Source organism: Mustela nivalis, assembly GCF_964662115.1.
Source record: "Mustela nivalis genome assembly, chromosome: 14".
NCBI lineage: Eukaryota > Metazoa > Chordata > Mammalia > Carnivora > Mustelidae > Mustela > Mustela nivalis.
The window spans coordinates 27,272,494-27,293,510 of NC_139033.1; the positions used below are offsets into that span (position 1 = coordinate 27,272,494).

The window sequence follows — 21,017 nt, forward strand, 5'->3', positions numbered from 1 at the left end:
TTGCCTGCTTCTGGCTACTTCGTTTGCAGAAACGCGTGGCCTTGCCTCGCCTGACAGTTTTGTCAGGTTGTGTTTTTATCTCTGAGCCCGCTCTCCTTCTTCCCACTTTATCTGTGCTGTTCAGTCAAGCAATCTTTTAGCTTATTTTTATCTTGTTTGGTTCCTTTACCTTTTATCTGCACTTCAGTGAAGGACAGGAAGTGACAGCGGTGGGGAGGGAGCTGTGAAGAGGCTGATTTCCCTAACTGGGCCGCCTTGCTGCTTCTGGTAGGTTCTCCTAAGATCCAGACTGTCGAGAAATGTCAGCCTGAGGAAGACTTTCCCCACCTCCTCCCGCCTCCTCCCACCCCTGTGGGACGTGCTGGGCCGTCTCTACAAGACTCCACCCCTGGCGGGGGAGGATTGTCTCTGTTCTGGAGCTGGAAGTCTCAGACCGTGGTGTCCACACACAGTCAGGGTCAGCTCCTTCTGAGGCCGCGAGGGGGAGTCTGCTCCAGGCCTCTCTTCTCACTTCTGGTGGTTTCTGGCAATCTTTGGCGTTCCCTGTTTTGTGCACACTTTCCCGTGACCTCTGCCTTCACCTGCACACCACGCTCTCCCTGTGCACATGTCTGCGTCCCTAGGCACCGTCCTGTTGGATGGGGACCTGCCCCACTCTGCTGTGACCTCATCTTAACGGATGACCTCTGCAGTGACCCTCCTTCCAAATAAGGTCACATGCTGAGGTGCTGGGGGTTAGGCCTGCAATATATGAATTTCGGTGGGGGGGGGTGCACACAATTCAAGCATTGCGTCATCTGGATACATTCCAGCTTTTTAGAGCAACGCCGACCCATGACTTTCTTTGCCTTCTGCCTTTGAAATGATCGCAGCACCCGGCGTTTCCAGACTGGTCCGGAGTGTGTGGGGCACAGCTTAGGGCACGCGCTGCCTTGGTCTCGGCTAATGGCTCCTGTTTGCCCCTGTTTCTGGTGTGCTTGGAGCTGCCTAACACGGCAGTTTGGGGCCCCCATGACTGCCCTTTCTCCCGGTCTGTCACCGGCAGAGCGAGTCACCCTCGGGAGCTTTACCCTCTGGAGTCTGTGCTCCTCCTGCCCCCCGGGCCTCGTGGGCACTGCGGGCCCTGCGGGCTTCCCCGCAGCAGGTTCTTCGCTTCCTGGACCCTGCTGCCCACTTGTGATTGCGATTTTCTTTATTTTAAAAATTTAAAGTATTTATTATTGGGGTAAAATACAACACGATACTAGTTTCAGGTGTACAACCAAATGACATGATGTGTATGTTGAGAAATGATGACCTCAGTAAGTCTAGTTAGTAACTGTCATCATACACAGCTATGAAATTTTATTTGTTCTTTGATGGAAACTCTGAAATTGTACTCTCTTAGCAAGGGCTTGCTTATTTTTGAGATCTTTGTCTCAGGTCACTTTAAATACTTCCTTAGTCATCATGCGGTGGACATTTTTTTTTTGCATTTAAATGGGACACTTTAAGACCTTTTAGGAAAGTTCTCTATTGAGCCCATACATAGTCTAGGCACAGTTGGGAATATGTGAAGCTACTACTCTTATCGCTTCTAATTAGCTGGAGTAATAGTCGTGCTCCTGCAGTTGGCTCAGGGCAATTCTGGCTGTTTAATTTTTAGCCTATTTTAAACATCATAAGAGCGAGTTATTGTCTTGTGCTTTGGAAACCCCGGGGAGAGGTCTGACAGAGCAGGAGCTGTGGATTTGGACATCTGCACGCAAGAGAGGTTTGGAAATTGCAGGTGCGGCGGGGGGGGGGGGGGATTCCCCAGGGATGGTGAGCCCAGGGGGGACGGGCATTGGAACCCCAGGGGGAAGACTTACTCCCCTGGGTAAGACCCCTGTGGAGGAAAGTCAGAAAGGAGAGAGGACAGGCAGGCACATGCCGGGTCACAGAAGGCCAGCGTTTCCAGAAGGGTGTAGCATCCAGTGCTCAAGTTCAAGAACACGCATGACTTGCCGTGTTGAACGGTAGAGGTGGTTCCTGGGAGCGTGGAGGCATACATGGGAAGTGGAGAAGAGTCGGGAGCAGCGGATTCCTTCCAGAATTTTGACAAATAGAGAAGAAGAAAGGGGGATTAGCCGACAAGCACCAGAGGGTCCACAATTGGTTTTCAGGGAGGGGAGTGATCCTATCTGGAGCTGAGGAGTTTTGTGTTTTCGTGTCCCATGATCGTTGGCCCCGGTGTCACGGGTCATGTTTCTCTGCTCTTTGTAGGGCTGCCAGTTGGTAGGTAGACGTGGAGGCCCGAGCCGGGTCAGACTGGGTGGTTCTTGGCCAAGCTGCTCCTCTCAGGGTGGCTTCATGGAGACATGAATGGGTTTTTGTTGGTTTTTTTTTGTTTGTTTCTGTTTCTGTTTTTGTTTTTTTGTGAATTTACAGACACGGATGACCATTGTTGGGAACAGCTAATTCACGTTGACGTTACGCATGTGATTTCAAACACATTCTCAGTATGAGAGGTTTTGTAGCTGTAAGATATCCCCCTGCCCCAGCTCAGTGGGGACACGCCACACATTGCAAAGTGAGATGACAAATACAGTTTTTATTCACAAACCATCGCTTGACTTCTCTGCTCTACGCCACGCACTGCTCTCGGTCCTAAGTAGAGTGGTGTGCGGTGCGTAAAGGTCTGTACAGAGGCCTGGGCCTATGAAGCTTTTGGGAAGTGGACTCGGGCTTTTGTGAAGTTGAGTGATAACGCAAGGCTGCTCGGCCGGCACGCAGGGCCACGGGCCGCGAGAACAGTGAAAGACGACAGATTTGCGGCTGGGGCCGTGCAGCTGGTCTGGGGCCGTGGCGTGAGGCCCAGGTGCACCTGGGAAGTTTGGGGTCCCCAGGCATTCAGCGGGGCTCGGAAAACACTGATGAAGCACTGAGATAATTTTTTAAAATGATCTGTTACCATGTCCGAAAAACCATATACAAAGTACAGAGAATTTCATCATATTATTCTGTAATAAAATCCTGTAAAAACAACACACACATTTATTAGAACAGACAAAATCCTGAGGACGGAAGTAAGAGCAGGACTCGCTCGTCGCCGGTGGGCCCGGAAACGGGGTCGCCGCGGTAGAATGCTGTTTGCCAGTTTCTTGCACAACTAAATATGCTCTGACCGCACAGTCCAGCAGTCCTGCTTCTTGATATATGCCGAGAGGAATGAAAAACTCGTGTTCACACAAAATCCTGCTTGTGAATGAGCATCACTCGTAATTGTCAGAAGTTGGAAGCAACTCAGATGTCCTTCAGTAGGTGCGGGTCCATCCAGACCACGACTATTCAACATGCAAAAGAAACGAGCTCTTAAATCATGAAAACACGTGGAGGAACCTCGAGTGCTCATGGCCAAGGGCAAGAAGCCGATCTGAAAGGGCTCCGTGCCGTAGGATTCCAGCTTCTGACATTTTGGGAAAGGCAGAAGTATGCGGGAGCGCGAGGATCAGTGGTTGCCAAGGGCTGAGGAGGGGAGAGCCCGGGCCGAGCAGGGAGGTTGTGGAGAGCAGCAGGATGGCTTCATAGGGCGTCCCGGCGGCTGTGTGTCCTTGGACGTTTGTCCAAATTCATAGAATGTACACTAGCAGAAGTGAACTCTAAATTCTGGACTTTGGGTGATTATAATGTTAAAGATAGTTTCCCACTTGGTATAAAATCATCTAATACGGGGTCTCGATAATGGGGAGGCTCCGTGGGGGAGCCTCGCTAGCGGGGAGGGGGGAGGTCTGCGGGAGGGGGAAGCGTGTGGGAAATCTCTGTTCCTTCCTCTCAGTTTTGCTGTGAACATTAAGACTACTCCTAAAAAATACTTTTAAAAATTTTTTATAATTTTTGAAAAAAGATTTTATTTATTTATTTGACAGAGAGGGAGAGATCACAAGTAAGCAGAGAGGCAGGCAGAGGGGAGGGGGAAACAGGCTCCCTGCCAAGTAGAGAGCCCGATGCGGGGCTCGATCCCAGGACCCCGAGATCATGGCCTGAGCCGAAGGCAGAGGCTTAACCCGCTGAGACACCCAGGCGCCCTTAAAAATTATTTTAAAAAGCCACAGTCTATTCTGTTTTTATGCTGAGAATTAATCCATCATGAAACAGAAATATAAAATCAACTGGTTTATTATTTTTGTTTCTATTTTTAGGGTTCTAATCAAACTTTTTCTTCCTTATCCATTATTGATCCCTGTTTGAAGTAGCTGCATTTTCCAGTTCCGAGCACATCAGGATGCCGGGGTTCTCTTGTGTGTGTGTGTGTATGGTGGGGGCAGTTTCAGGGTCATTTCCTGTCCCCTTGCACGTGTTGTGCGTGAGGATCAGGTGACGCGAGCAGGCAGCAAGCAACATGAGAGACACGGCAGGCTCTGCGCACCTGCTCTGGTCTCGGTTTTCATCTGACACCATCTAGCACTTCTGTCATCTGGAAAGGTTAACCGGGGGCGACTCTGTGCCTCAGAACCGCCTGCCTCTGAGCGGGGTCCTGCTTCGTTCAGCCCCGTGCATGTCTACGGACAGGTGGCCTGGGTCCTTATGCAGAGCCTGGGCTGCGGAACCTTCCAGGCTCCGTCGAGGACAGCTCCCCTGAGAGCTGGAGGCCAGGCTGCTCGGCACTGGACAGTGCCTCCCCTGTCTTGTGCAGCGGTCCAAGGGCAGACTCTCCTCAGACAAGATGCCCCTTTATACCCAAGCTGGCATCACTCGGGCTTGCTTCCTGAGAGCAGCTTTTGGTTCCAGGAGCCCATCCAGCCCCTGAGGTGTGCGGGTGTGCGAGGGCAGCCCCAGCCCGGAAGGTAACAGGACGGCAGGTGTGCGGGGCGGAGACAAACCTGGGGCCGGACCGGCTCGCCTGCCGCTGCTTTGTGAGGGTCGAGCACGGCTCACACTAACGCTTGTTTCTTGGTCGTTTTTTCCTTTCTTGTATTTCCTTATAGTTTCCCTGTCCAGTGTACGCGTATCTGATTTAGCCTTTTATTTATATCTTCTCACACTTTTTCCTCTTAAATCTGCTTTTCCCTGTCTTAAATTTATTTTAGTTTCTCCTTTGTTTTCTTTAGGTTTTAATTTTCTTTTTTTTTCTTTTAAGATTTTATTTATTTATTTGACAGAGAGAAATCACAAGTAGATGGAGAGGCAGGCAGAGAGAGAGAGAGAGGGAAGCAGGCTCCCTGCTGAGCAGAGAGCCCGATACGGGCCTCGATCCCAGGACCCTGAGATCATGACCTGAGCCGAAGGCAGCGGCTTAACCCACTGAGCCACCCAGGCGCCTTAGGTTTTAATTTTCTTACTTGTTCCATGTCTTATGAATTTTCTCCCTTTCCTTCTTTTTTATTTCCTGTTCTTCTGTTGACTTTATTTTAGAGATAAGATGCTTCCTGTGTGCTTGTTATGTGGGTAAAGTGTTAACTTTGATAAATAGTTGTACAATTACAAATTGAAAAACTGGAGTGCTGTGGTTTTCTCTTTTCAACAACATTTTGACAAATAGAACCACGTGTTGAAGAAAAGAAGCTAGTTTTTAGTGGAGATGAAGCTATTACAGACACGGTGTTCTAGTTTAATATAGACTGCCAATCTCCCTGTGTTTTAGACTTAATTTCTTCTTCTCTCAAGTGTGGTGTCTACTCTCTTCTCCTCCCTGTCTACTCTTTTTTTCTTTTCTTTTTCAACTGGAAGTCAAGAAAGTGGCCCAGAACTGTGTGGCGCTTGCTGAGTGCTCCCTGCCGGGTAGCTCAGCCACAGTGAAAATGATTTGTTATCTCTTCAATGGCCATTAAAGTGATATCAGTGATTATATCTGGATACAATCTTTGAGTCCCCAGCGCAGCATAGCTACAGAACAGTCTTGTGAAATTCAGCTTCTTGGTGAGATCACTACCAAGGAAAGCACCAGGGGTTTTGATTACATTTCTTGTTCTGTGGTTAACCATGTAAAACGTAAGAGAATATGTGCCAACAAGTATATCCTCTTTTCTGTTGATTTGCTCGCCTCTTCCAAAGGTGTTTTCCTTACAAAAATATGTCGTAAAGATGTCATTTACAGTTGATGAAACTGTGTTAAATAACATCACTGACATTTTTGATAGAACTTTCTGGGTAGCTCCCACCTTTGCACCCCCGGATTTGAGGACCTGTGTGCAATCATTTGCTTCTTGTTTTCAGATAGCTTTGAGATCGCTGTGCCATCAAGGAACCACATCGTCTCAGAACCTGGGAAAAATGTCACACTCACCTGTCCGCTTCCACAGAAGGGGCCAATACAGCAAGTTACATGGCAAAAGATCCAGCCCCATCAGATTGACCTCTTGACTCGCTGCAACTTGTCCCAAGGGAAAGGTTATGCTTCAAAGTACCAAAGACAGATACTGAGCAACTGTAGTCCGGGCATGACAAGCTCCTTCATCGTCATGCTCCATGTCATGGCCTCTGACTCGGGACTCTACCGCTGCTGCTTCAAGGCCAGCCCAGGGGACAACGGAACCTTGGAAACAATCGCAATGAGGTTGACTGTAACCGATGGTGAGTACGTCATGGGTGTCTTCCAATGTTAGACATGGAAAAGGATGCCACCACTGTGGATTGGTTTCTGTTGTCTTGTTCATGACTCTAGTGTTCAACATATTTTGTAACATTGGAGCTTAGGTGAGTTGTCAGTCATTGCAGACTAGGATTTGGTTTTTCTTTATCTTGCTAAACCATCAATCACAGATTTAATACTGATAAATCTTTCCAGTTTCTTGATCGGCCACATTCCTGAAATTAAAAAAAAAATTGGTATTTCTAAAAAAATACATGGTCTCAAAAGTGGGGAGCTTCAGCTATATAACTTCTATTTGTTTTCAGCTATGTGACAGCTTCTTGATGGTGGTGACTAAGTTCTAGAATCCTCGTGAATCCTCAGCAACAATAAAATGGTGCTGGACTGGTATTTGCTGAGTCAGCGTTGAGTTGAGTAGAATTTAGTAAATATCTGATAATGTTCCTCCTCGGCCGGCTCAGGGCTTTGATTCCTCCCGTTGTTTTCGGCTCTCAGAGCAGAAGCAAACTGGCCTTCTGGACCCATCAACCGAGCAGGCTCCCCCCAGGGCCCAGCACTGATTTTGTATTAGTCATTTGTTCCCTGTGTCATGATGAAGCCCTGATGTGTAAGCTGCTGGCCCCACGGAACCCGCGTGAGAGTAAGAGAAAGAAACTTTACTTCCCGAAGTACAAGTGCAGAGAGGCCCGGAGAGAAGTGTGTGGCGGGGTCTGTACAGGGTCCCTGGGAGAGGAAGGCTGTCTTGGGCTCTCTCAGTTCTGCCTCTGGGCAAGTTTTCGCACAGCAGGTGAACGTTGTCGGAAGAAATCATTTTTGCTGTTTATAGAAACTGAATTAACTTTCTCTTCCTTCCTTCCTTCCTACGTTCCTTCCTTCCTTCCTTCTTTCCTTCCTTCCTTCCTTCCTTCCTTCCTTCCTTCCACCATTCTCTCTCTCTCTCTCTCTTCGATTCCTTTATGGGCTTCCAGCCAGCAGCGGGCTATGGCCAGTCGGTAGACGTCTAGAGCCCAGGTTTCTTGGGATTAGGCCGTGCCTTTATAGACTCTGCTCACACTGTAGACCGATGTCTGTTCCTGCTTGGAAAGGTACCAGTTTGCAGGTGCAGCAGCTGTGAGCTCAGGAGAAGACTGGCAAAGGACAGCACCTCCTCAGGCATAATCCCCTCGGACCCCACCCCCACCCAGCCTTCTGTGTCTCTCACGGCGGTGCGGGTTGTGGGTGAGACCTAAACTGTTCCAAGAACTTGATGTAGAAGAAAAGGGTAATGGACTCTGTGGGGGAGAAACAAATTAACAGAGTTTCTTCATTTTAAGTGTTGACTCCACTCCTTCAGACGTATATACAAAATATTTTGTACCTTAAAAACAAAAACGAAAACCTTGCATTACAGAAATATTTTCTAAACGTGGCCAGGAAAAAAAAAATAAATTTTTATTTCAGAGACCAAGGCAAGGAAAATTTCTATTCAGAAACATATCATAAAGAACCTTTTTCAAATAGAAAATAAGATCTTTTATATTATATGTTGAAAAAATAATTATAAACAAATTATAGAAAAATAGAGGTAACAAATTGTTAGAAGGCGTATTTAACTACATATTATATATATATAACTATATATTAAATATATTATAATTATTTAACTATATATAATTAATAAAAATGTCTTTCAGTTGTGCAGACGTGACTAAATTTCTTGCACAAAACGATAACATAAACTATAAACGATCTGAAGGTGACTGAATGTAATGGTCAGTATTGTTAGTGTCTCTGTGTTTTAGCCACTTGCAAAATGGCTTTTAGATATTTAAATTTGTCAGGTTAAAAGAATATCAACAGGGCTTTTTAGTAAAAAGTTATAATGGATGGAAAATGCCCAACTGTTGACTTTATGTTTTGGTTTAATTCCTTTTTAAAATAAATGTAAGTAAAGATTGAAAAAAAAATCAGATGGAAAGCAGAAATGGATCACTCACATTTGCTCTGATGTGATTTGATTATTTCAAGTCTTGAGGCTGTTTGGTCAAAAAATCAATGTAGGGATTAAAGCAGAGAGACAGGTATAAGATGTGGAGCAGATTTAATTTATTTCAACTGTCAAGGGAGAGGTGATTGTGACACAAATTTTATAAACTGCTCTGCGTTTTTTTGTTGCCTCCCATCAACTTCTTTTATAGGATCCAAAGGAGAGATTTTCATGACTGTCATATTCTACACATGCACACACGCATACACACACACACACACACACACACACAGGGCTCTTCCCCGTGCTTGTGTTCATCTTCAGATGAGTACCAGGTACTCAGAGGTCACCCAAGAGATGACCCAATGTCAACCAGTGTCCCCTATATCTAGTTCTTGACATATTTTGAACAGAGAGAGAGAGAGTGGCAGAAGCATGGCTTGAACCAAAGTTTCCTATTGACTATCTTTGCCGAGTGAAAAATATTTGTCTCCTGTCCTTTGCACTCAGGACCTGGGAAGTAGTTTGAAATAGCTCCAGACCAACTATTCTGAATTTGAACTTGTCTAGCCAATGGGGGCAAGGAACGGGGGGAACGTGAATACACTGACAGTGACCAAGATGGTTTGGGGCCCTTCATGTCCTCTAGACTGTCATTAATCATGAGAAAAGCATCTTAGTTTCCACCAAAAGAATTTGGGAAGCCTTTTTAGTATATGTGCTGCCGAAGCGAGCACTGGGAAGCCTTTTGATAGGAGCTAAGTAATGGCGAGACCACCATTGTTGCAGCTGGTTATAAAAAGAAATGAAATCCGCTGTCTCAGTTTCCGGAGGAGACTAGTTGTGAACAAACTTCTGTTCACCACTGCTGAGCAGTATCATTACTCATGTCCTTGTCCGGTCTTCTGCCACCGATGAGGCCATTCAGCTGAACCACCAGGTTCTGAGTGATGATCAAAGTGGAGGAAAAAGAGTCGGAGAGGTAGCACAAAATATGCACGTGGGGTGGGGGGTGGAGGGATGAGGAAGTTGTGTGTGGGTGACTACAATCCAGTGACTAGGTCAGGACAGGGATTCGGAGTTTGGGGTTGATATAAACGGTGGGAGGTTCGATGAGGTGACGACTCGGTGCACTTCCAGATCTCACAGAAGAGCAATGGAAGCCACGATTGATTCTTGACCAAATGGCAAAATGGTATTCAAAGAGGTAAAATCGTTGGTGCAGAATCAGAAAGGGAAATTTGAGACGGAGGACACTAGTGGCGAGTCATTGGTAACAGTCAGCCTCTGGATGCCTCTATCACACGCTAGATCTTTGGGCACAAAACAGAGCCCACTCCAGACAGACAAATTGCAGATGGTGCCTCCTCTGGGCCGGCCAATTAGAAAAAGGTGCCCCATTCTTGGGGTTGCTGTGGCCCCCGAAGCTGGTGTGCAGGCTTGGTGGGGAACCGCAGTCTCCTTACGCACCTGGGCTGGCCCGGAGGTGACCTGGACAAGGGCAGAGAGGTTAGTCTGATCGGAAGGTCAGCTTGTGCTTGCCAGGGCCTTCCCAGTCACATACTCCCCTACTCTCTCCCCTCCGAGCCCCCCTGCCTGTTTTAATCACATTTACTTCCTTTCCTTTAGCGTTTTAGTCGAGTCTCCCCCATCTTCATGATTTTTCCGCATTAGCCTGAACTGCTTCCCTGCCATCGAACCATTAAACATTTTGAATTTCTCAAACTTCTGTAACTTGGAAATATATACCCTTGAATCACTTAATAATTGCATCTGTTTGCCGTGGTCCAGACACTTACGTCTATGAAATTCCATGAAAAAAAAAAAAGAAAAAGAAAAGAAATCACTTGAGATTAGGGATTATGGCATCTTTGCCTAGAGGAGTCAAAATATCTTTCCAGGATATTCTCAGTAAGTGTTCTCAACTGATTCTTTGTATGTTAGCATTTTTATCTATTCTAGTCTATTTCTACATATTTTACTTTTGTTCTAAAGTGTGTCTGTTTTCTTTTCAAGTTTTCTAGCTAGGTTATTTCTAAGTTGTCTTCATCGACATTTAACATTTGAGGTTTAGTGATTGCTGATCAAAGAAACCTAAACTCTGAGGAGATCAGTCACAATGTCTGGGGAGAAAACATTCATGAGTTTTGTTTACATTAATATCTTTCAAAAAGGCCTGTTTCCTTTCTTAACTTTATCTTTCTTGTTTTGCCTGTTTTATATAAATGGTGCATAATTGCAAGTCACTAGATCTTGTGGATGAGATTTATAAATGAAAATTACAGAAGTATTCCTTGGGAAATCATGGGGCCACAGCCAAGGGACTCTTCCTATATGTTTCTTATGGAGGTATAGGGTTGACAAGCAGGTAGGAGCGCAGAGGAATAGGGTGCTTGCCTCTGCATGGCTTGATGGAGATCGACTTAGGGACTCTGTGCTCCTGAGTTGGACCAGAAGAACATGGAGGAAGAGACATGAGCTTCATTTGTTTCTTTAGGCTTTAGTTTCCACTAAAATGCAACCAGTTCACTCCCAGATGATTTGGATTCCTGAACAGTGTCAGGTGTAGACAATATATATATATATATATATATATATTTTTTTTTTTTTAAGGATCCACTTATCCAGAACCTTCTGTCCCGTCCTTATTAATTTATGATAGGTCTGACTATTATAGGCATGGGGGTTGTCCAAGCTGGGATGCACCGGAACATCAGGTACATTTATTTCCATGACATAGTGTGATGAACTTCAGTTTTTAATATCTTCACCTACATAGAAAATGATGTTCCTGACAGTTCTTTATATAATAAGAACCACAGCATCGGAATCCAAAAGGACTGGTGTCACTGCTCACGAGAGAAAATAGCCTCTACTGAAATGGACCCACTATCATTTTCAGCTCAGTTTGTTAAGTTTTTAAAATTCTGTGTGATAACTGGATATCCGAATGAACCACACTGTTTCCAGCATCACAAGTAAGCTGATTACTCAATCATGGCCTATTGTGTCTCTGTGTCTTTACAGTCGCCTCTGCCCAAATCGGTTCTTTCAGGCGACACTGTGTTTAAAAAAAAAAAAAAAAAAAAAGGCAGCTAACTAGTTAGTTAGCTATTGATTTATTCATTTTTCCTAATGCACAGAATCCTGGGATGTTTGCCTGCAGTCATTTTTGTGTACATACCATGTTTGTGTAGCTAAACAAGGTAGGGGATGGAATAGTAATCATCACAAGTTAACATCAGAGCGAAGGAAATGCTGCAAGCCCGTCGCTGATGCTGTTACCCAGGAGTGTTGTGGGGGGTGTTGCTACCTCGTGTTTGCACAAGGAGCATGAATTGTATTTGCTTCTCGCTCCTAGAAACGACGTCAATCAGAGAGCACCGAATCCTAGGGACAGCTTTTCTCTAAGCGAGTTTTTATCCTCACCTGAATTTCCAATACTTTTCATGAAGTTTTCCTTACCCTAGAAACTTAAGAGTATAGCTAGGAATTCAAGTTCAGATAAATGTACTGATTTTCTTCCCCCTTAAAATCCATGCCGAGAGACCTGCCTAATGGACTCCCAACTACAAAACAGCCTTTTATACTCTTTGTCATGCATGGGATTTTTTTTTAAATTTAAAGCATCTGGGAATTGTGAACAGCTTGTGGTTGTCTTGGAGAGCCTTATTAGGGACTGAACATAGATGAGTGTGTGAAGTTTTCCCCAAAGGCGAGTAGAAAATTACTTAAAATTAAAAAAAAATAGTTCTTCATCTAAGATTAATGGCCTTTCAGTCTTAATAGCGATTCTAGTTTTCAGTGTTAAGATTCAATTAGACAGCTTCTACAGACTTCAGCTGAAACATTTCAGACAAGCACTGACCTAACTCTTTGACCAATATGGACAAGTACTATGGACTATGTTATTTAAAAGGACAGCGAATGCAGAATAAACATAGACCTGTCATTTGTAGAGACACATCTTTGAACCTCAAAGAACCTTAAAGTTTTTTTACACTGAAATGATTCAGACTTTTTTTTTAATTGAAGTATGGTTGACGTACAGTATTATATTAGTTTTGGGCGTACAACATAGAGATCCAACAGTTACAGACATTATGAAATGCTTACCACAGTAGATGTAGGTACTGTTGGTCACCACACAAAGGTATTATAATATTATCCACTCTCATCCCTGTGCTGTATTTTTATGGTATGACTTACTGCTTTTATAATTAGAAGTCTGTACCTCTTAATTCTCTTCACCTAATTCATTCACCACCACTACCCCCCCAACACAATCTTCCCCCCCAACCACCACCGGTTTGTTCTTCGTATTTAGAAGTCTGTTTCTGTTGGTGGGTTGTTTGTGGTGTTTCTTAGATTCCACATGCAAGTGAAATCTTATGATATTTATCTTTTTCTGATTCAGGGATTTTCCAAAGGCATGTATTCAACAGAGTTATTTTTGGATAGCTTTCTAAAAATAAATATACTGCTGTACTGGTTGACCACCCTCAAATTTATTTCTTGAATTAATTCACTTTCAATAGAACTCATAAGTTCTTTCTATATCTATTATATATATCTATTATGATACTCCATAATTCTTCAAAGGTAAGAGTTGTGTTTTATTTGACTAACCCACAAGAAGTGATTCTTTCTTCCAAAAATAAAAGGTGGAAAAGCAAATGGTATCTATTGGATTGACGGGGACTGAGGAATGCCTTTAGCTGGGTGAATAGTGAGTGAACTGAAAAATCCTTATTATTACTACGATGGACGTGGCAAATGCCGAGTAGATACTGAGATGCGGAGACCGTATTAACGAAAGGCTGGGGCGTCCCCCCCCGCCCAGGAAGCTCAAGGGCACGGTACGCGCGCAGATGACCTCAAATGGGGACCGCATAGGAGACAAGCTCCCAAATACAGAAAAATACAGGCTTGCAAAGGAGAATTATTATTATCAGTAATAATGATGATGAGAATGCGTCTTCAGTTTTTCATGCCGTATACGGAGTGCTGGATAAATTCTGCACTTTTTAATTTGCATGTGTGTGTGCGCATTTGTAAATGAAGGTGCCTGTGAGCATTGGGTAGGAGGAGCGATGAGCCCCCTGCCACAAGTCCAGCTTCAGTAAGGGGCTGGGGTGTGTGGGCACTTTTGTCCCAGACACTTCAATCGACACAGGTGGCTTAGCATTGATGTTTACTACTGTCTTTTCTTCCTGATTCAGTAAAGATGAAGTCCAGTCCTTCAATTCCTACTTTAATCATTGGCTTTCTTAATTTAAGGTTTTATTTATTTAAGAGAGAGAGAGCATGAGGGGGCGAGGGCCAGAGGGAGAAGCAGACTCCCCACTGAGCGGCCCTTCCCCCCGAGATGGGACTCGATCCTGGGACTCCAGAATCATGACCTGAGCTGAAGGCAGTTGCCCAGCCAACTGAGCCACCCAGGCGCCCCAGTCATTGGCTGTTTTTGGAGAAGGAGAGATCAGATGGGTAGTTAAACTAGAGCACAAAGAGGCAGGTTTTGTTTCTGACAGCGGGGATGGCTTTCACATCTTTGTAGAGCACTTAGTAAACATTTTTTTTTTTTAAATAAAATGAATTAAAATGGAATAGACTATAGACTTTCGTAACACATTTATATATAGGTTTTTATAAGTGGCAGAGAGTTTGAATTTTGAAAATTTCTGAGGGCCCAAGGGAAAAGTTATAAGTAGGAATCGTAAGAATTAAATGTCACAGGCCTTTGTCTTGGCCACTATATGACACATTCATTATGGTGCTTATATGTGCACCGGTCACTCTAAGAATTTACTGATAGTTATTCATTTAGTTGTCATAACTCTATTGTTACCTATACTTTATGAATGAGCAGAGTGGGGCATGGTGAGGTTGAGCAACTTTTTCAAGGCTTCATGGCTAGGGAGGAGAGGGGCTGGGATTCACTGCAGGTCGGGAAGGCTTCAGAGTTGCTCTTCTTAACCGCGGCGGGCTATCGCTGCTCCAAGTGAAAGAAAAAAGTCAGTGCTGTCATCAACAGATGCATCACAGGAGAAGCTGGCTCTGGAGAGTTCCATAGCCTTGTCCCCCCAACCCCGCTTCCCCCCTTAGGTACATAGACTTCAAACTGACCCAACGTCTAGAGTGAGTGTAGGCAAAGGAATGGGGGTTTGATCTCCCACAATTTTCTTCCAGCTCTGCGTGCTTGGTGAGGCTTGTGAGGTCATCACAGGTGCTGTGGGGTTCTCCCCTGACTTGTCCCCTTTCCTGGGGCCAGTGGGTATCATGAAATTGTGTCACGGAGGGTTTCTATACAGCCATGTGAGGGAAAAGCAAAGTCAGGTAGCAGGTGTTTGGGTCTGGAGGGAAGTGCTGGTGGCTGATGAGGTCAAGTCCACACCAGGAACAGATGAGGGGAGGGTCAGGAGTAACCTCTGGACAAAGGAGGGTCCAGGCTCTTGCTGGGAGAACTGTTGATCGCTGAGCTCTCGCATGGCTTCTCGGCTTTGCAAAGCACCTGACCCCCCCACCCAGGTCGGTGCCAGATCCGCCCGCTAGACTCTCTCATTGTGGGGAAGCCCACTCCCTTGAGCAACTAGCTGGGAATCTGCTCTAAGTTTTCAAGCACAACCTTCTTCCGTCTTATGTTCCTCCTTCCTCTGGAATCCTGCTCTCACTCCAGTTCCTGTAGATATAACTGGCCTCCCTCTTGTGCTTGTGAAGACCCGCGAACCCAGACCAGAGTTACAAGCCAGCAGAATTCTAGTTCCTCACCCTCAAGGACAGGGAGGGCTTCACCCCCAAAACCTCCTAAGAAAAAGGAAGCTTTATTTTTGATATTAAGATATCCTGAATAGCTATATTCTCTCATATTTATGGATCCTGATATTGAACGGCTGAATACATAAACTATTTAAGTGGTACGCTATGCCTGCTGTGCTTTATTGCATGGCAGAAATGTTTTTATCTTGATTTCAGTAGAGCGTCTGAAAAATTGCCCATTCTGTCCTCATGGATACACATAATAGTGACACCGTAGTGTAGAGTTACACTTGGTTAAACAACTGTAATAACAACAATGTGTTGGGGAATTATAATTAGAAGGACAATCTCCTTCTTCCCCAGAAAAGTGCTCTATAAAAGAGAAAGAAAACAATTTTATTATTAAATAAGCATTAAATCAGAATTGTGATATGTAGCACAGGCAATCTGCCAAGAGAGTGCAAAGACAGGAATCTCACCTTTTATGGGGCCCGGCAGATAGGACCCACTGCTAACATGTTCTCAAGGTAAACAAGAACTAGTCCCCAAAGAAAAGGTCTTGACAGCACCATTTGTCACACGGAATTGAACCTGAATTCACCTGGTAATTAGGATAACCATCTGCGTTAGCTAGTTGGCTTTATCTAAAGAAAAATGAGCTTCTTACCCCATCATGCCAAGAAGTACTTTCCCACCTTGGAGCTTAGGATCCTACCCTCCCGCAGAACTAGGAGCTCTCTTTCCTGATGATTGCATTCCCAAAGGATGGCTTGGATTTTCTACAGCAGAAGAATGCGAAGCAAGATCAGCAGAGGTAAAAGGCACATTGGGCAGAGTCCGAAGGACTGACTGAGTTCCCAGAAAGAAAGCAGGTGTTCAGAATAAGGCACACGGTTTGTATAAATAACGTAGACACAGTAAACCATCCTAACAGTTAGAGAGTGGCAGAAACACTCCAAAAATCCAGGTCCCTGCACACCAGCCAGCGGCCAACCTTGCATGCAGGCCTTTCGAAGGACAGCTGTCTCTGGGCTGCCCCACTAACTCTTTCTCTTTTTTGCACACTCAATGCACTAAGAAAGTGAGCAAGAGTTGTGTGGTTCTTGACATTCTGACTTAGGGTGCAAAAAACTGTCTCCTTTAAATAATATGTGTTCATGAAAATACAAGAAATGTAACGTGAGACAAGGAACACCTTGGGTGTAAAGATGATTCCATCTAAAGGGGATGGAGTTGGCCATGGACGTTTTCTCATCAAGTGGACCAAACCAGAGGTGTTCACCATCCCTGTGGCCCTTATGCTGACCTGGATGCCCTGGCCATGTGCCAATTACAGTCCATAAAGACACCCTATATCGAGTGGGTAAGCAATATGGTCTATCTTAGACTATGTATATCTCAACTGATATAACACTTTTAAGTGTTTAAGTCATTGGGAAATATTTTCCATCAATAGAGGCAATATCAGTATAACTAAAGTCGTACGCTGGCTTGGAAACTTGATTCTCTTGATTCTCTCAATCCAAACGATTGTCCTGGTTTTCTCCAGGAGAAAACCAGGACAATCGTTTGGATTCGCTTGCATTTCTGTTTCTGTCCTCTTATGCTTCTGTTTCTCGTGTTTATGGCTTAGATTTTCCTGTGTGCCGTAGGTTTCTCAGTTAAAATCCGATAATACTTTTATTTTGAGGGAGAGGAGTTAATCCTCACTCAGAAGCAAGATTAGAGGCTGATGTCATAATTCCTTAATTCTCTGAAAATAATTTATTCACTAGGCTCTTCTTGCTATAAAACAGGGCATGTTTTCTGAAATACAAAGAGTATAAAATTGATTTGCACAAAGCAAGTTGACCTTTGCAAACTTGGAGGAAGATTGCCGTATCAGTACCCACTTGTTGTGTATTTCAGGCATACAGGAAAGTGCAGCAGACTTTATAGAATGGGGTACCATTATATCCGGCAGTCCTACAAAGCGGCAAAGAGCTGATACACATTTATCAGTGCTCCCCTGCCTGTCCCCAGGAGGCTGTGTCTAGCTGCGGGAGCAAGCTTCCTGCTCCACATGACTAGTTCCACATGAAAAGAATACAAATGAGTTATTTTTTTTAACCCTGATTTGAATGCATGCATACAAAGTAGAAGTATACTATTAATAATTGACAGATGACATGGTGCTTAAAATATTAGGCAGCTCTGGATGCTTCATCTAAACCCCATAGACATGCTTGGGGCCAATTTTATCATCGTTTTGCCGTTGCCAAAAAAGTGTTTGCAAGATCAAGTGTCTCATATGAGATCTTCCAGGGAAAAGAATTAAAAAGTAGGACCGGGCCCCAAGGTTTCCCTCCTCTTTCTCTGTGTTGTCGGCAACTCCGTGTCTAATGTGGGACAAAGGTGGGATATATACGTTACGTAGTGATCATAAATTAGGATCGACCTGATAATAGTGTGTCGGCTCGCCTCTGTCTACCCAGTGGGAACCCACATGCTGTGTATATTCTGTCTACACAGAATGAAATCTAATGGTTTTGCTTCTCTTTATAAGGAGGTAAGAAAGCAAGAGGAATCGTACCGGTATCCCGCATGCGGGGCTGGCGAGAGGCTCAGGACCTGTGCGGTTTTCCCGCATGTCCTTTGGTCCCCATGTGCGGGTTCTGAGTCCCTCAGCCTCCTCACTGCCTCACCCACCTCCCGCCGTAATACAGGATAAACAAGGGATGTTAACGCCTGCTCTTGCCCGCCTGGTTCCCGCGGAAGGACCTGGCATCATTTCTCTCGTGGGCCTTTCTAAAGGGTTATAACTCAGCCATAAATACTTGTCACCGGCAGGAACGTAGCCTGGAGGGTGGCCGTCTGGGAGTAAATTATTCATTTATATATCTCACTGACATGCTTTAACTTGTTTTAACTATATTTATCTTTTTTGATGGGAGGGAAAATAATGGCTTTCTGGTTCACGACACTTTTGTCCTCCTATGAATCAAGACGGCATTGGGATGAAAATGAAAAAAAAAAAAATCAGCAAAAAAGTGGCTGCTGAGAACACACAATAATTCTTTCTTTAAGAGAGGGGCTTGAGGGCTGACATTACTCAGCCTAAGATCTATTCGCAGAATTTAGGCAAAAGTGAGTGTTAGGAACTATTGATCGACTCCCGAAGCAGGCCCTCTCTTTGCTTTTCCTTTTTGTTTTAAACCAGGCGGGGCCCAGCGAGCTGTGGCTACACCGGCCTGGTTCCTGGGACTGACGATTCCTGTGCATCGTCCCAGGAATGGGGCGATGGGACCGGGAAAGGAGTGCAAAGCAGGTTCGGCTGTCGGCCGGAGGTTCTAGATTGCAGCGTCTCTGGAGTGGGAGTGACCCTCCACCTGACACCCCTGCCTCTACCCTTACTTCCTGTGGGAAAACGCTCCTTCCGTGTGTGTTTTTAACTTGCCCGGGGCCTTCCAAGACCACGGAAGCTCCACCTGTGGGGCACTGGGCTATACTAAAACGTACCATCTCCGCCCCTGGTTCCTTTCACAGAACTCCTGAGCTCTTGTCATTTCCTAAGTGACAGGGGTGCTAGAAGCATCTTTTGCTACAATATTTGGTCTTAGGCCCCAGTTCCTGGCAGAAGAGCTTTTAGAAGCCTTGGAATCTCCAGAGCGATGAGGGTCTTTTTGTGAGCTCAGGAGGCAGCTGGTGGCTGGAAGCGCCTGGAGGGCTTCGGGATGGGGGCCGGGGCCGAGGAACCAGCCGTGGGATGGGGGGAGGCTGGGTCTTTAAGCCCCTGGGGGCCGAGAAAGGGAAGAGGGGCTGGGGTCGAATGAATCACCAGTGGTCAATGATTTAACTAGTTGTGCCTGTGTAATGGGGCCTCCAGAAACCCCCCAACTGACAGGGTTAGAAGGTTTCTGGGATGCCCAGTGCATGGGGTGTAGGGAACGTGGCCCGTCCCTAGAGAGCGTGGGAGATCCGTCCCGACTCCCTGCCCTCATCAGCTTGCCGGATTGGTGGTTCCAGGGCTGTGTCTTTTCCCATAAGCCAGTGATAGTAAGTAAAGGGCTCGGCTGAGTCCTGCGAGCTGTTGCAGCAAATGATCGAACTTGAGGAGATGGTGGGAAGCTTGGATGTATCGCCGGTCGGTCCGTCAGGGACGGGGGGCCTGGATCTGGGATGGGGTCTGAAGCGGGAGGAGGGAGGCGATGTTGTGGGACTGAGCCCTTCCCGGGGGTCCGGGCCCACTCGGGGGAAGTGAGTGTCCGCAGCCTCGTGAGTAGACAAGCAGTTTTGCTCTAGTCGGTGTTTTTCTTCAGGAACCCAGTTCATTTTACATGCCATTTCATTCAATGCTAGAGTATGGCTTGACATACTATGTGTTAAAAGATGTATAAATATAAGGAGATCGGACGCCAGCAGGTCAACATTACTAGAAGAAGTTAAAAGGAGGTAGCATGTTTGACATTGAAGGATACATTTAAAATTTGGATTTTTAATTGAGTGTGACACAGATAACCAGTACATTTCAGTGGTTTCTACTTAATTCTGTTTAACTGAAGTTTAATAAGGAATGCCATCTTAATTCTTAAGGATTCTGAATATACTTCTACAAAAGACGTGATCTACGCCTTGTACTTGAAATATCACCACTAAAATTTGTCACGTTATTATGTTTTAAGCATGTGGACCCTTACGCTTTTATGCTATGTTTTTTTTTTTTTTTTTCTAATTAACAAAAGAGCAAGAAATCCTTTAGAAAGTTTGGAAAGTACCAAAAAGCCAAAAGACAGAGTTGCTTTTAGTTCCCCTCCCCAGAGATCATCACGTGGACATTTTGGCGTTTGTGCCCTTGCAGACGCTTCTCCCATTAAGGCCGACACTTGATGGAGATGTTACAGCACGTGCAGTTGCCGGTGCTGGTTCTGAAGTTTTACTTCACTTTGTAGTCTGAAGGCAGGAGTCTTCCATGTCGTTGGAATTCCCTACACACAACAGCCAAGTGTCTATAGCCAAGGTTTTCAAGGAATGGGCCTCAGGTCAGCCACATACATGGTGCACAGGAGCTGCAAACGCAGACCCACTGGCACCTACTGGATCAGAGGTTCGGGGGGGGGGTGCCCCCAAATCTGTGGCTTCGCAAGCCCGCAGGGGATGCAGATGCAAAGTGAGTTTGAGGAACGACAGCCGGGTCGTCTTGCTCTTAGTCTACTGGAGGGAGATGAGGATTTTCTTTTTGCTGTTCTAAGTGTTTTACAGAACCCTATGTTCACATTTCTGAGCACTTCTTTAGAATAAAGTAGTTAATTGAACGTGTAAGGACCTAGTAAAAGGGTGTGACACAGAGACCGAATTCCTTCCAGATGCAGCTGGGGTAGTTTCTACTCCTCCAGAGAGAGCTCGAGGTGCTCTGTCTGACCCCAGTCGGCCTCTTACACAAGCTCGTTCTTCGTGTGCTTTTCCATAGTAAGTTATTTGTATCTTTCGTATTGTCTTCTGTAGCCTTCTCTTCTTTAGAGAGAGAGAGTATCTGTGCTAGTGGCAGGGGGCAGAGGGAGTGGGAGAAAGAGAATCCCAAGTAGACTCCATGCTGGGGGCAGGAGTTGGGGCTGGATCTTAGGACACTGAGATCATGACCTGAGCTGAAATCCAGAGTCAGGCCGCACCCAGATGCCCCAACGGCTTTTTTTTAAATAGCAAGGATGTGTTAAATATACTATTTTTTTTTTTTTTTTTTGTCTTGACATGTTGCTTGTGATCATTATA

General features: G+C 45.3%; 1 protein-coding gene across 7 annotated transcripts in view; it reads left to right on the plus strand.

The window, feature by feature from the left end:
* The window catches only part of CD226 (CD226 molecule), an 80,549-nt gene that overhangs the window by 48,961 nt on the left and 10,571 nt on the right, over nucleotides 1-21,017 (plus strand). For 4 of the 7 annotated variants that reach the window (XR_014302756.1, XM_082698912.1, XM_082698913.1 and 1 more), the window contains exon 5: nucleotides 6,179-6,531. Coding sequence is in view for 4 of the 7 variants with exons in the window: in XM_082698912.1 (XP_082555038.1) it covers nucleotides 6,179-6,531 (353 nt within the window). In the remaining 3 variants the exon portion in view is untranslated. Of the gene's footprint in view, nucleotides 1-6,174; nucleotides 6,532-21,017 lie in introns of all 7 variants that reach the window. The other 3 variants (XR_014302754.1, XR_014302755.1, XM_082698914.1) reach the window with 1 other exon arrangement.